Source organism: Natator depressus, chromosome 1, assembly GCF_965152275.1.
Source record: "Natator depressus isolate rNatDep1 chromosome 1, rNatDep2.hap1, whole genome shotgun sequence".
Classification (NCBI taxonomy): Eukaryota; Metazoa; Chordata; order Testudines; family Cheloniidae; genus Natator; species Natator depressus.
In genome coordinates, this window is record NC_134234.1 from 51043883 (window position 1) to 51058951 (window position 15069).

The following is a 15069-nucleotide window of genomic DNA, read 5'->3' on the forward strand; positions in this document are numbered from 1 at the left end:
AACAAGAGCACATACCTGATAGAATTTTACGACTCAACTTCTTTGGGGCAGGATATCTGCCTTTTTTGGGATGTTTGGATAGCACCTAGCACAGAACAACATCTACTATGGCTGATACTATGGACACTTATTTCAAATTAGTGATATGGAAAGATCAGGTTTATTCGACAAACTAAAGACACTAACATCCTTTTCTTATGCCATTTACAACTCTGATACAGATGGCTGAAAGGACAGAACATGGAACTCCATTCACACAGCTTCAATTACCCTTGAGTGAAATGGAGAATGAGTAATTCAGTGAGCAACTCTGATAAAAAGTATCTTTATTTTACAACAAGATCCAAAGTAATCCAGTTTACAATGGTGCTACTGCACTGCCTTTGGGCAATTACTTTAGAATACTAGTGGTTTAAAAAAAAAAAGGAAAAATCAGCACCAGAAATTCACATGGCAATTGTTCTATTCTTCATCAAATGAAATACAGTTAAATTGAAATGCCATATGTATGTACTATCTAACACCAAAAAAGGGTCCACAGCCTGGAAAGTGGGAGACATTAATGAGTCATGCACTGAAAATATTGTTTTAGGGAAATTAGACACTTTAATCACCATACTGAAGTGTGCAGATATATGTCTGTAACAGCATAATACTAGAACATTACATTTAAAATTCATAAAGTCCAAGTCCAGAAGGAACTATTGTGATCATTGTCTGACCTCCTACATAGCACAGGTCATAGAACTTCTCCAAAATAATTCCTAGAGCATATGTTTTTAGAAAAACATCATATCTTGATTTTAAAATGGTCAGTGATGGAGAACCCAACACAGTCCTTGGTAAATTGTTCCAATGATTAATTACTCTCACTGTTAAAAATGTACACATTATTTCCAGTCTGAATTTGTCTAGTTTCAACTTCCAGATATTGGATCATGTTGTCTTTCTCTGCTAGACTGGGCCCCATTATTAAATCTTTGTTCGCCTTGTAGATACTTATAGACTATAATCAAGTCACTCCTTAATCCTCTCATTGTTAAGACAAATAGATTGAGCTCCTTTTGTTTATCACTACAAGACATATTTGTAATCCTTAATCATTCTTGTGGGCTCTTCTCTGAACCCCCTTCCAACCCATCCTGAATTGTGGGCACCAGACCAGGACACAGTGTTCCAGCAGTGGTCACACCAGTGCCAAACACAGAGGTAAAAGAGCCTCTGTACTCCTACTCAAGATTCCCGCTTACGCATCCCAGGATCGGATTAGCTTTTTTGGCCATAGCATTGCACTGGGAGTTCATGTTCAGCAGATTATACCCCAATTCCCAAATTTTGTAATGGGAACGTTTATAAAGAAGAAAAATGTGACAAATACTTTATCACATTCAGATTCGAAAGCCAGCAGGGCCCAAAGAAAGATATAAATTAGGATACAAATTAAGAGTTTCCAAAGAAGCTATTCTGAATGATCATCTCTTCAAAACTACAGCACTGCTGTTAACGCCTTAATTTAAACTAGCAATAAAGCACCCTGACATCTATGTTTTCCCCACTAGAGGGCTTCAAACTACAGCTCTGACCATTCTTCACCCTGAGGTGGCCTTCATGTGGATGCATTTATTCTGAGTAGACACACCCAAACCTGAGAAGGGACAGATAGTTACAGTGTCAATGTCGATCTTTTAGGTGGGAGGGACAGCATCAGAAACTCAGGTACAAGGGGCCAAAACTCAGCAAAATATGTTCTTCTTGAAAGCTAGTGAACCAGACTCTTTAGTTGTCCCAGGAAAGCTTCCTTTCTGCCACAAAAAAGGATATTAATGGATTTTGTTTTCTGTGTAAGATTATATGTGCTCCAAAACACTGGAAATATTAACTAGCATGGAAATTAAGATATTTCCAAAATCTGATATATTAGAAATGAATTTGTCTGAAAACATACTGCTGGACAAATTGCATACATGATACAGCAAACATGTAACAAGCAGATGACAACTCTGGCTACTCTTTGATTTGGGGGATCATATATTTTTAAAAAGAAAATAAAAGCTAGGATCATGTAAATTAATATCCTTTTTATTCTTTCCTCTAAAAAGATGTGTAACCACAGACTGTTGGCAACATTGATTTGCTCTGTGTCTTACAGACCTATTAAGCAAACATTCAGAACAGACCGGAAAGAGACAATCAGATAGGCAAGCGACGATATACCTACCACTTATAATGAACAATAAAAAGGTACAGTGCAAAGCAGAAAATTCAGATTACTGCAGTATAAAAGTTTACAACTATGTACTAATCACAGACTATATTGTTAGACCTATTAATTAAATTTTCCTAGACCAAATAAGGGGCTGCAGTCCTTCCACACACTACGCTTTCACAAAATCCAGTGGGCATTTGGGTGTGCAAGGAATGCAGGATCATGGTCATAATTTTTTATGGCTACAACCCCCTCCCCACCTTTGCACCCACACCATGTATGTGAGGGAGATATGCATGTGATAAATTAGAGACGTAATAAATACTGCATGTAAAATCTTACTCAAGGCCCAGGAAGGGGAAGATTGAGTCTTAGTACAGTGACAAGTTTTTTTAATAGATCAAAGAGTCATAACTGAGATCCAAGGCTGTTCTAGACACAGGAGTTTTATGCCAGTGGGAAGAGGAAATTTCTTCAGCTCCCTAACATTGCCCAGCATTCACTCCCGGCCCTACAGGGCCTGAGATAACTTTAAAGTTATGCTTTTTTATGCCGAGAAATGCTATTTTAGGTTTTTATGTTTTACATTTATTAGTTTAATGTTTCTGTTTCTCTGAACTCACACTCATGGTAACCAAGCCAGCTTTACCGGTGGAGGGATACAAGGAACAGTTCTAATACATTTGTGGTTTAACTCTCAAAAACATTCCTCAAATAGTTTCTCTTTAACACAAACAACATCTGCAGGAAGGTGTGCACTTTTTTGGGATGATCTGCATAACCAGACCACAAAATCACGTATTCCCTAGTCACTTATAGGGTATTCCATACAGATAGTGCCACATATTACTAAAGATAACTGGGAAATGGTAGCACTATTTCTGTGTGTAGTGAGACCAACAGTTAGTTCTATCATTTCCTTGTAACACATTTCTTCTCAACTTCAGAAACACCTGAAAAGCCCCAAATTGCGTGAGTACACATTTTTAACTGAAGGCAGGGAAGACTCTCAGAATCTCCCAGTATTATTCTGCTGCATAATCCACTAGCTTCTTTAATCTACTATTTCTTTCATTTTAGACTTGCCCTTTTCTTTTTTCGCACTCTAAGCTGAGCCTTTTTCCCCTCCCCTTTTCTTTCACCTTACCCTGTTTTCTTCTATATGGCTTTATATGTGCCCTCTTTAATTTTGCTTTTCTCCTTTTTCTTGGGTTTCTACATTTTCTAGCTCAGGGTTCCTATGAGAGGCCACTTTCAACTCTGGAGTTTGATCTGAAAGATCTTTTGCATCAAACATCATAACCTCTCTCAAAGGCAGCTCTAAAGGTGTCAAAATAATCTTGGCCACGTACCATGTGAACCCTGAGTCTGTAGAGAGAAAGGTTCCAGACTTCCACAATAGCTGTTAGTTTGGCATATGGAGACAATTCAATCTGAATCCAAGACTGGGACAAATTTCTTTCCAGGGAGACTCTAGTTTGCATCCAGCCTATTCTTGATCTAGTTTTTGTGGTTTGCTTCAAAGTTTGTACTTGCCGAAATGTTAAATTTGCTTCTGAAACCACCGTGGAGTCTTCCGTAAACTGCTCCTCATTAGGATGTAGTGGCAGTGGATGTGGAATCTCATTCCCGGAACGCCCATGATCAGATATTGGCAGCTCTGTTGTTCATTGTGGACATCTCTTTCTCTGGCTCTTTTTTTGCCATTCTCTGCACTGCCATCATCAGAAATCAGAAGCTTCATAATAATTTCTGTTGTGGACATCTCCTCCTCCCTGTGTTTCTTTTACACCACACTCTCTTGGTTCTCAGCAATGCCTCTCTCTCTCCTCTCTCACCTCTTAGTGGGGCTGTGGCAGCACGGCCTACTTCAGGGTTTAGGGGTGAGGAACTCAAACCCACCCCTCTTGCTGCACATGAGTTTCAGTCAGTCTCTCATCCTTTATTCCTTTCCCTTTGTCCTTTGGAGTTGGGTCCAGCCACCTCTGACACCACATTGTAGTACAAAACAAGCAGGAAGAGCACAGAGGCACATGTTTTATTAAGGATAACCTGGAAGTGATGCTGACAGTCAGCATGACTTCAAGGCATAGTGAGATCTAAAGTTAGTTTTCAGTGCCTTACAGTGCCCCACACACAAATTTTACATTCTAATTTTTCCTGTATTTGCACAGAATGCTCTCTGGAAAAAAGACGATGAACACATATGCTAGAGCTTTGAATCCTTCTCAGGTCTGTTCTAACCAGTCAAAAAGGAAAGCTGGAAGAGTAAACTGCAAGAAAATAGTTTCAAATAGCTTATTTTAGAACACTGAGAACCCTGGTAGAATTGTGCCCAGCACGGGGATGGGCGGGGAGGGGATATATAAAAAAACCCAAAGCATGAAAGTTATAGATTGTCCCTTGGAACTGCCCCTTTTTTCACAGCACAGGTTATTAGACTAGTTTTTCCATTTTTTCCATCTGGCACTGAGATATTACCTTATTCCACAGGTCCCACAGTCTGCAAATAAAGATATGATCTAGGAAAAGCATTATATTAATGATTGCTTTTACAGTAATAAGCAAATAATCCTTCTCACCTTTCTATACACTCCTTTACAATAGCAAAATTTCCATCTCCTATAGTCCTTCCAACTTTATATCTTTCTGCTATTGATGCTGGAACCTGGAAGCCTTCCTCCAACACTTCTGAAAAAATCATTAGTGCATTTTTATTGGTAGAGAAGGAAATGCAGATGTTGCACATAACATGCACTTTAGGTCCAATGGAAACCATTCAGAATCAATATCTCATTTAGTGTATAGCAAAACCATGCTGATGACATTGAATATACTCAATAGGTTTCACACAGATCAAATGATGAAAAATAAAACCTATGGGCTGTAGACTCAGACATTCAAGGTTTACACAACTTACAGTAACTATTGCAACATATTCACACTGTAAAACTGAAACTGTATTTTTTAAATATGAAAGGGCCTTTGTGGTCTCCACAAGCGTAGTTGAGCCCTTTGATAAGGGTTAGAGCTGCTTGACATAGTATGATTAAATATACGTACCAAAAATCTAACACTCAAGCACTTATTTTATTACATCCTGTAAAATGAGACATCCATAAAATTCCTCATGTGTTAAGTGCTATTTTCCCCTCAATATTAAATATTTAGTTTTTAAACAAATGTTCTCAATTATATCACCTTCACATGCAACCTGGGCACCAGATGTTTAGATAAAATTGTGTTACACACGGTGTCTACACACAGAAAAGGTTTGTAGTTCCTCTTACTTTAGTGCCTATTAATGCACCTTTATTCTTGAAATACATTTGAAACAGCAGTTTACCAATGCCTACTAATGCTTCCAAAAGCGGGGACTATGGACTTTAATCTAAACCAACCACCTTTGGACCATATAAATATACCGGGTATATACTAACACCTAAAAAGCCTTTTAAAACAGTGACTCTTAAATTTACACGCTTTAAGGCAGTAAATATTAATTAGATTTCACACAACAGAATACGAAGTGTGAGAGACTATTTGGCAAAAAACCCCACATGTTTTCCAATGTGGTGTTAAGATTGAAATGCTGTGACTTTTGTGTTTTTCACCTTAAATCAAAAATGGTACAGGGATACGTGTGTCTCTCTGTTGGAATGATAGCCATCAGAGTATAGGCTACCCTGAGTCGCCACATCTTAATCACTGGCATGCTGCGAGGATATTCATCTCGCTGGAGCTGTCATTTTTCTATGAAAGCCCAATGTGATTATGCATGCTTCCTAAAAAAGTAGTTACACGTGAATAGAACACTCCAGTGCACGGTGCTGTTCAGCTATTCAGATTAATTTATTTCAGGCACACTATGTTCGTTTTGGTAAAGATCCTGGTCACACGCTACGCTTTTTATCACAGAAAGGCTAGGACAGGGTATTTGAGATACTGTCTGTGCAAAGTAATTTTATAGATTGAAGGGGTATCAAACAGGAGTTATTATTTTACATACAACTGTCCTCTAATTGTTGCTTTTATTTTCTAATTAAATGTCAAATCAATTTACATCGTATCAAAACCCTCATCCTATGCCACCTTGAACTCATGTCCGCATACAACATACCAATGTGTGTCTGAACTGTTTTGTCTATGCCGGATTCTAAACTCCTTGAAACAAGGAACAGGTCTCTTTATAGGCTGTGAAATGTTAAACATATTGCCCTTATATATGAAACGAAAGGAAGGAAATATGTGACATCCCCAGCAGGAATGATGACCTTGCAGAATCTTCATGCATCAGGGGAGTTCAGTTTCATATGGACAACTGCGGATTAAAGGTTCCAACCATCTCCTCTTAAATGGGTAGGTTACTAGACCTTTGCTGTGCTACTTCCAAGAGTTTGGAACTTTGGTCAAAATTACATCCCTCTCATTCCATCACCTCCTCCTTTTAAAAAACCTTAATATAAGAATTATTCTAGAAGTTACTCTATTTTAGTTGCCCCTGCATTTATTACCTTTCCTTCTAACTTTTCACCATTTTATCACCCTGGGTTCCTTTTATTTTTCAGCTTTTAGAGGGTGCTCTTGTCATTTTTTTAAAATATATACATCACAGTAAAACAATGAAACACACAGCCCACAAAGTACTCAAGTGGGAGTGCTTGTAAATAAAATGAGTATGTCAGACAACAATCAGTAATAATAAACCACCATCATCCTCATCCCACGATCTAAAAATTTTTATAAAATCAGATTTTTTTTTAAAGAGATGGGCCATTAAAGTGGCAGTTGGGCCTTCTCTACATTACAACCAGTTTAATCCCCAGTGCTTCTGTCACACTTTGGGTGAAATCCTGATCCTATTGAAGTCAACGGCAAAACTCTCACTGACTTCAAAAGAGCCAGTATTTCATAGATTTTAAGCCCAGAAGGGACCACCGTGATTATCCACTTTGACTTTCTTCACACTTTGTGTCCACACACAAAAGCGCTGTAAATAATTGACAAGCATTCTAAAATGTGGGTGGAGTAGACAAAGCTTTCACATTTCAGAACTGGGTTGGTCTAAACCATTTCTGTTTGAACCCATTTAGCACCAATGAGGAAATTGTTCGACTAGTTCTGCTATTATTGTCCCATATTGTACTGGTGGCCTTTCAAAACATTCCAGAATCCACTGCTTCTGGGAGCTGTTCTGGAATCTGTAGGATCAGTACCAGAGAAGACAGTGGAACTGAAATGCTTGAATAATGCTATTCTGGATGAAGGGCAAACATCATGCTAGCATAGAATCCATGATTCAACCAGTTCAGTAAACCTGGTAACCCTCTAAAGGTAGACTCAGTCATCCCTACAACTCTTCACTCTCTTCAGCATGAATAGCAACTCGTTTCCCGTATAGATGCTGGCTATCACTGTTTTGAAATGTCAACAACCTTCTATCATCAAAACAGTCTCTTTTACCTTCTCCAGGTCCATCATTTTCATCCATGGAGCTGCAAACTTTGGTGGATGCTAATGAGGTAGAGGAGCCACTGTGTTGGGAGCTCTGGAAATGGAGAAAGACAAAGGAAGACAGAAATGATTGTTAAAGTGCACTTGTATCTCCACACGTCATTACTGGACAGAAGTCCCAAAAGGGAGTTTAGTATTTCCCATGGAAAACATCCATTCACCCCTTGAAAAGAGCCTACAGGATGTTTATCAAAAGTTAGATTTTTCTGCTCATCAAATTCTTTTTATTCCCCCTTGTTACTGGAGATTTCCCTACTTCATTTTGTGCAGTTCAGCTTCTATGCACCTTCCATTGAAAAACAAGTGTAGAAAGGTTCTACATCGAGTACACATTTTTGTGGCTGAAATGTGAGAAGTCACCAAATTGGGGTACTCTCTGTTGGCGGGAAGTTTCCAGTAGTTAGTTGTCTTGACTTTTTAACCCAGCTAATACCAACACCAAAATGCCAATTATGACTGATATCTATTTTGTTAGAACCAGGTTCGCTCTTTCCTGCAAGGACCCATTTGGTGAAAGCCTCCCCAGAAAGGTCCTAGAACAGGCAAGCATATTTTTGTCATATAGGGAGAAAATAAAACAACATTACCACATATATGCTTATTTTCCAGAGACCTCTTATTCTGTGCTGCATCTCTCTTACTAATGATTAAATAATGTCCCAGCCAGAGAAACACCATCTGCAAACTGAAAAAATCTACAAATGTAACGGCAGAACTTTAAACTTAAAGCCACAAATGGGCATTACTTTATATTTTCATGGGGTAACTTGAGTTAGAAAGAGGTCTTTCTTTAATTATGAAAATCATGTGATAATACTATCTTGCGTTTATAAAGCACTTTTCATGCAGACAGATTCCAAAGTGCTATACTGTTTGTAGTCTGCCTCCAAGTTACGTATCATGTGGAGTGAGACTGTGCTGTTTGTAATCTACATTGTAATCTCTTAGGGGCAGGGACTGGATCATATCTTTCTCTATATTTGGAAGATACTGAAAACAGTCTTGGGAGGTCTGGAAATGTGGAAGTGTTAGCAGTCAATGAATAAATGCTACGAAGTTAACTGGAAAAACAAACTATTTAGAGGAAACATTTCATACACCAAAGAAATAAAAGTCACTTTAGGGTAGAACAGAGCAACCGTTTGGGGCAGGATATGAAGAACAATGCTATATCCAGTTGAAACTTCAGTGCAGTACTGAGCTAGACAGGATGCAATTACTAGAGTTAGAATCTGGCCAGAATGCTCGAGTTTATTTGTATTTGCAGGCTAAATTTTAATTTCTCCCACACTAAATTGAGATCAGTGGATTTAGCCACTCATTTTGGCCTATTTTTCTTTAAATAAACCTCATCATTTACACATTCCATGCCTAAGAATTTCTATGTCTTTTCTTTTAATCATCACAAACTCATTCTTTTCATCGGTGTGACCACTTCCTTTGAGCTTTGACTAGGATTAAAACTTCACTCATCAGCTTTTGGACTACATTTTCTGTCTCTTAATGATAGAAGTGTGCACTGAGTGGCTTTATACTGTTCACTGAGGCATTACTGCCCTTGCTGCAGGCATAGGACAAGTGTTAACTACCTATATTTAAACTCTGCTAGATATTACAGTGAAAACTTACCTCACAAACATTTGCAAATGACAGTGCAGAGGGATAACAAGTAATAAGCATACAGCATAACTCCATGAATTCTCAAGGCAGGAGGAGATATTCCAGGTGTATAGCACAGAATGATGATAAAAAGTAAAAATTTTGTTTTACACGTCTACTGGGAAGAACATATAGTGAATAGCTTTTATTATTTTTTCTCGTCCTTCTCTTAACTCTCTTATGACAGCACATCCAAATTATGATTGCTTCTGCCTTTCCACTCAGTTTTCTTAAGGGGACTATCATTTAAATATGTTCAGGATATGATGTATATGCAGTCATGAAATGATCTTTAAAAACTCTGAAGTGTTATAGCCCAGGATTGTTGAAAGCGTTAGTATTTTGACAAATTACCAAATGGTTACTGCATACAGTTTTTGCATGTTAAATGGTGAGATGAATCTTTACAGCAGATGGTACCTCTAACACTACTGATTATAACCACAGCATCTTCTTTAATATTTTGATTATCTCTTCAAACTGCTGACCTACTGCTCTTACTCCTAGAGTGAAAATGGGAGAGAGATTAAAGTTGAGACATTACTTTGTGGACAAATTTTCTCAACCTGTATGTGTAAATTTAGTCTCATTCATACAAGGGCACCTGATTTTTCAGAGCTTCTGAGGTCCCACTGGGATTTGTAGGTGCTCAGTTCTGAAAATCAGACAAAATCACTGAAACATATGCTTTAACTTTAAACATAAATAGTCCCAATTGACATGTGTGAGGCTAAGCATGTACTTATGGATTTAGGAACCTAACTCTAGTCAATCAGAGATGCGAATGTTGGTTTCTGTAAATTTTAGCAGAAAACAGCTTTAATATGAGACTATTTTTAAAGTCTCCATCTCTCTTATAGACATTATATTTAGATCAACACATGAGAGCAGGAAGACTCCATATTATACACAAATAAATAAAACCTGGGCACCAAAATGATGCATTACTGCTATGTACTCTACCATAGGTCTGCACACAAAGCACCCACTGACAACAGTGAGAGTTGTGCACATAAAACAAGTGGGCGTGGACTAAAGTGTAAAATGAAGGGAGTGTTAATGAATTATTTTGAAGACTGCCAGACCACAGAACCATGAAGGAATGCCCTTTACATCACATTTAAGAAAGCCCTCCAATTGTATTAAACAGATTTAAAAAATAATATTAATAAAGTTCAGGAATTGTATGTACATGTCTATAGTCACAATCCCCACACACAGAGCGTCTCATCTGCTATGCAGACGAGGTTACTAGGTAAAAGAGTCACAAATAGCTTGATTTCATTGTGTATTTCAGTTCCCTGGAATTATATAAAGGCATTTATTTATTTATTCGTTCACCGTTTTGTAAGCTAGAAGGACCTCAGAGTTCATTTAGACTTTATTTAGCTCATTTTCCTCACCAAGCTGAAAGCCCTCTGAGCCCCATTCCCTTGAGGGGCTTGGTGTTTCTTCCAGTTGGCTTGCTAATCCTGATGCAGTTCTTTGTTGTACATATGGTAGCCCTCACAGCTGTGGATCCCATTAGGATTATTGCAGAGGAAAAAACCCTGTGCAAGAGCAAGATATTTTCAACTACAGACCGTAATGCAATTAGCTGTTTTAATTGTAAGAGATCTTGAGGCACTTGAAATGTCATCACCTCTAAGCAGATTTAACAGGGACCAGTTGCACAGGTTGCTGACACCTGGATGCTTTTATGACACACCTACATAAAAGCAATGGCATAAAAAGATCAGGTCTTTGGTGTAGGTATTTCAGATCCTATTCGGGTTCACATAACAGATGGTCAACATACCACACTTCTTATTGATGTGAATGGGAAGATTAGCACTATAGAGTTTCAACCATGTTTTACTGAGAGATTTATTCAGCAACTGTTTTGTAAATATTTAAAGGGTGTACTTCAACTGCCATTCCTCAAATTCAAGGACAAGAGTATGGTAAAGTATTATATAAATCTGAGGATTCTCCTCTTCCTACATACACCTTGATCCAAAACTCATCTTCTATCACAGTCCCACACAACAGAGGGAATTATTTTTGTGGACTATTGATATGAAGCAGTTATGAAAGGAAACCCATAACAAGTATGTTTAGGAAGCAGGTTAATGCATATCAGATTCCCAAATCTTGAAAACGGAACATTGGATTACGTTTTCCAATTTATCGGAATCTTTATTAGCGCACATGAAGACTACAAAGTCTTTAGACAATAGATTCTTTTGTATTTTGCTAACGTGAAGGAAGCATGTGGATGAAATGTCAGTAACAGAAATCCACACAGATGTAAAGCTGAGTTTGGAACACATGCAGAGTTGTGTTCTTTTAAAAGGGTGTTACTGAAACAGAGTAAAATGAGTACACAAAGTATAGGTCAGGCACAGTGATGAGGCACATCGTAAGGGAATGCTTTAAATTATTATAGCATATCCAAGAATTACCCAGGATTTTACAAACATGGTAAGGGGAAAGGCTAAACATTTCAGTAGTGTGTGTTTGAATGCACCAGGAAATATATCAACAGAGATTCCTAGAAACTAAAGAGACCAGTTAGGCAAACGTGCCAATCTCCTTGCCTATGCAATATTGTGACCCATGTGTGTTTGGTTCAGTTATAAATTATTCAGGTTATTAAATTATCTTAATCCTCCACCATCTCCCTTGAAAGCCCATTCCCTTGTCTAATGGTCATCATGTTTAGTGACAAAATAAGGGCAACAAAACAGTGTAGAAATGAGATTAAGAGCCTGATTCTGCTCACCTAATTCCACTGAAGTTACACTGTCGTAAAACCAATAAGAATGGAGAATAACGTACACTGGGAATATTTCAAGAGCAGGACATGTTTTTAAAAGGCTATGCAGAGGGTAAAATATTCAGCAACAAAAAGTAAAATTAATACTACTTTTTGGTACCATTTTTGAAGAAGAAACTCAGTTGTATTTATTACAGCCTAGACAGAAGCCAAGGATTAGACAAAGTTCTATTGCCCTCTCTCTATCCAGTGAAAAATGTTCTTTATTTTCCTTTGTTTAATCAGTTACATTTTTTTTGGCACATACAGATGAGAAGAAAAAAAATCTCAAGTAAACAGTGCAGGACTAGTAAAAATTACTTAATGGAGAAACATCAAATCCACAATCTTTGTGCTGAAAGAGTGGAAGTCAGTGGACTTCAATGTGCAGAAAGAGAAATGATGCAATTGTTTTCTTTTCAAGTTGGGATATACCACTAAACTGACACATGAGATCTACATTTATTAATAAGCTGCCTTCATCTGGAAAGAAGGGAAGAAGAAATGTGTGCAAGCATGAGTTTTGTCCATAGTCCTACATTCTGCATAGTGTCTTGAGGCACATGATTTAAATGAGATCCTGCTTGAAGAGCTACACATTTTTCATATATGCACTTCAGGATATACAAAGAGATCAGTTCAAGCACAAGCAATAATCTATATGTTTCATTTAGGAAACTGTTTTGTTCTTTTCTTGAGGGCTTAAGGGAGTGAAAGTGAGATGGGAAAGTTTGCAGGAATATCGTGCTGGCGAAAAGAACTAAAAATGGCAAACTAAAGTATTCTGTTCTATATAGGTTCTTGTATTGCACTCATCACCATAGAATCGGAGGGCCTAAGTATTCTGTTTGCCTACAGGGCAAGCACAATACTGGAAGGCTAAAACAGTTTTCTATTTAGTGTTCAAGTAATAATCTTAAACCTGAGCTGGATGAACCACTGCTTTGAAGAATCAGTTGTAATTTAGTCTCTACCCTCACTCATTCTCTGGCATCTCCTGAGGAAAGATGGATGTTTTTTAAAATATATATCAGATTCATGCTTTTAGGAAGTTGGCCCACATAACTTTACTATATCCAGATTGCATTCAATGTAAAAGTTACTTATGCGGTAGCATAGTGAAAGGTGTTTTTTTTTTGAAGTTACATAGACATTATAATATCTTTAATTAAACAGAAGAAAAAGAAATTCTAAGGAAGTCACAGATTTCTGTTTCCTATTTCTTCCATTGGATTAGAAATGTTGCACTGTGGTCAATTTTTTATTTTTAATCTCATCTATTTGTCTGGGCTACATTTTAAAAGCTCTCCCAATGCCCCTAAGCATTTTAGGAAAGGAATTCTAACTCTATGTTATTTTGTGCCCTCTTTTAAATTATTGATATAGTACTGCTTCATTTTTGTCTTCATTAGGCTACTGCTGGTAGCCATCTCCTTATTACTGATAAAAAATGCAAAACGCAAACATTTTTAAGGGAAAAATGGTTTTGAACCTGGCAGACCAATTTCCCAATGATCAGGACATGGACTGAGCTGGAATTTGTATCAGTCTCACAGACCTATAGAGTAAGAGCTCTTGAAAATGAGTTGAAGCGACAGTAACCAGCAGGAGATGGAATGTCATCTGTTGCTAAGTTTTTCCCCAGAAATAAACTAGGGAAGTATAAATGAAAGAGGGCAAAGGTGTGCTGGGGAAACAAGGTATTTATTTTAAAATACAGCAAGTACAGTTCAACATTCTTTGCAGACACATTTTTCTAATAATTAGGTGACTTAGGAAGAGTGCTGCTAAAGCTCAGTTGACAGCAAAACCCGGTACACTGCTTACGGTACAGCACACTGATTTCTCACTTCATACTTCAAATCTATCCCGTCACACACTCACAAATTCACCCATAAGCAACGCTAGGCAGGTAAATTTCCTGTCTCCAAAGGACCTATTAGAAACAAAATTCTTCCCTAGAGGACTCTTTACCTCTATACACTAGAGCCCAGAATTTAAATTTTAAAAGCTACTGAAATGCATCCACTAGTTAAAGCAACCTATTAGGATCCATGAATCCTACACGCTTACATTAATTGAACTATTAGATGAACAATGTCATCCAATATGTATATATAATAACCATGAGAATTATTCTGAAGCCTGCTTTTCACATTTTCAAAATAAACTCACTGAACATCGTGTATGGGTTTTTTTCCATTTATTTATTACATGACTTACAATATTTTAGGATAATGTTAAATCTAGCAATACAACAAACTGCAACCGGTATGACATGGCCAAATATGAAACACAAGTACAACACAGTATGATGTAACAATGGCAGAAAATGGAAGTGATTTTCTTTAGCTGATTGTTTTATTTCAAATAATCAGAACTTATTTTTGTAGGTTTCACAAGTTTTGCTAATAAATCAACAGTTTTTTTGGTTTCCTGAAGCACATTAATACAATAAAATGGAAGATTTGAGAAGAAAATATCCAAGCACTTTTCTTCGAATAAAGGCCATATGGAGCTCTTTGTAAAAACCTTTAACTTGTTTTGTGACTGATGTGTCAGTATTTACAGTACTATGGAGCAACTAACAAAAAGAGCCCTTACCAGAAATGGTTTTAGTTCATCTTTCACTAGAGAGAGTTAAATTCAATACAGCGTATTCAGGGAAAACCACAACTAATTACCTCTACATTTCAACACATCAGACAATGGGTATGCATATGAATACAGTACTTTTTTCATACTTTACTGCTGAAGGTGATTGAAATGTGAATATAATCAAGATGCACAAATACAGACATTAAAATGCACACAAATACAGATGTGCACACTGTGTATATATATAGCTTTTATATAAAAGTGTGTATACACACCCACCCACACTCACACCCTC

At 37.3% G+C, this 15069-nt stretch overlaps 1 protein-coding gene across 3 annotated transcripts in view; it reads right to left on the reverse strand.

Annotated features, from left to right (window-relative positions):
• The window catches only part of DCLK1 (doublecortin like kinase 1), a 325416-nt gene that overhangs the window by 44142 nt on the left and 266205 nt on the right, over positions 1-15069 (reverse strand). For all 3 annotated transcript variants that reach the window (XM_074959609.1, XM_074959603.1, XM_074959617.1), the window contains 2 exons: positions 7670-7754; positions 4789-4897 (listed from right to left, as the gene is read on the reverse strand). In XM_074959609.1, coding sequence (XP_074815710.1) covers positions 4789-4897; positions 7670-7754 — 194 coding nt within the window. The remainder of the gene's footprint in view (positions 1-4788; positions 4898-7669; positions 7755-15069) is intronic.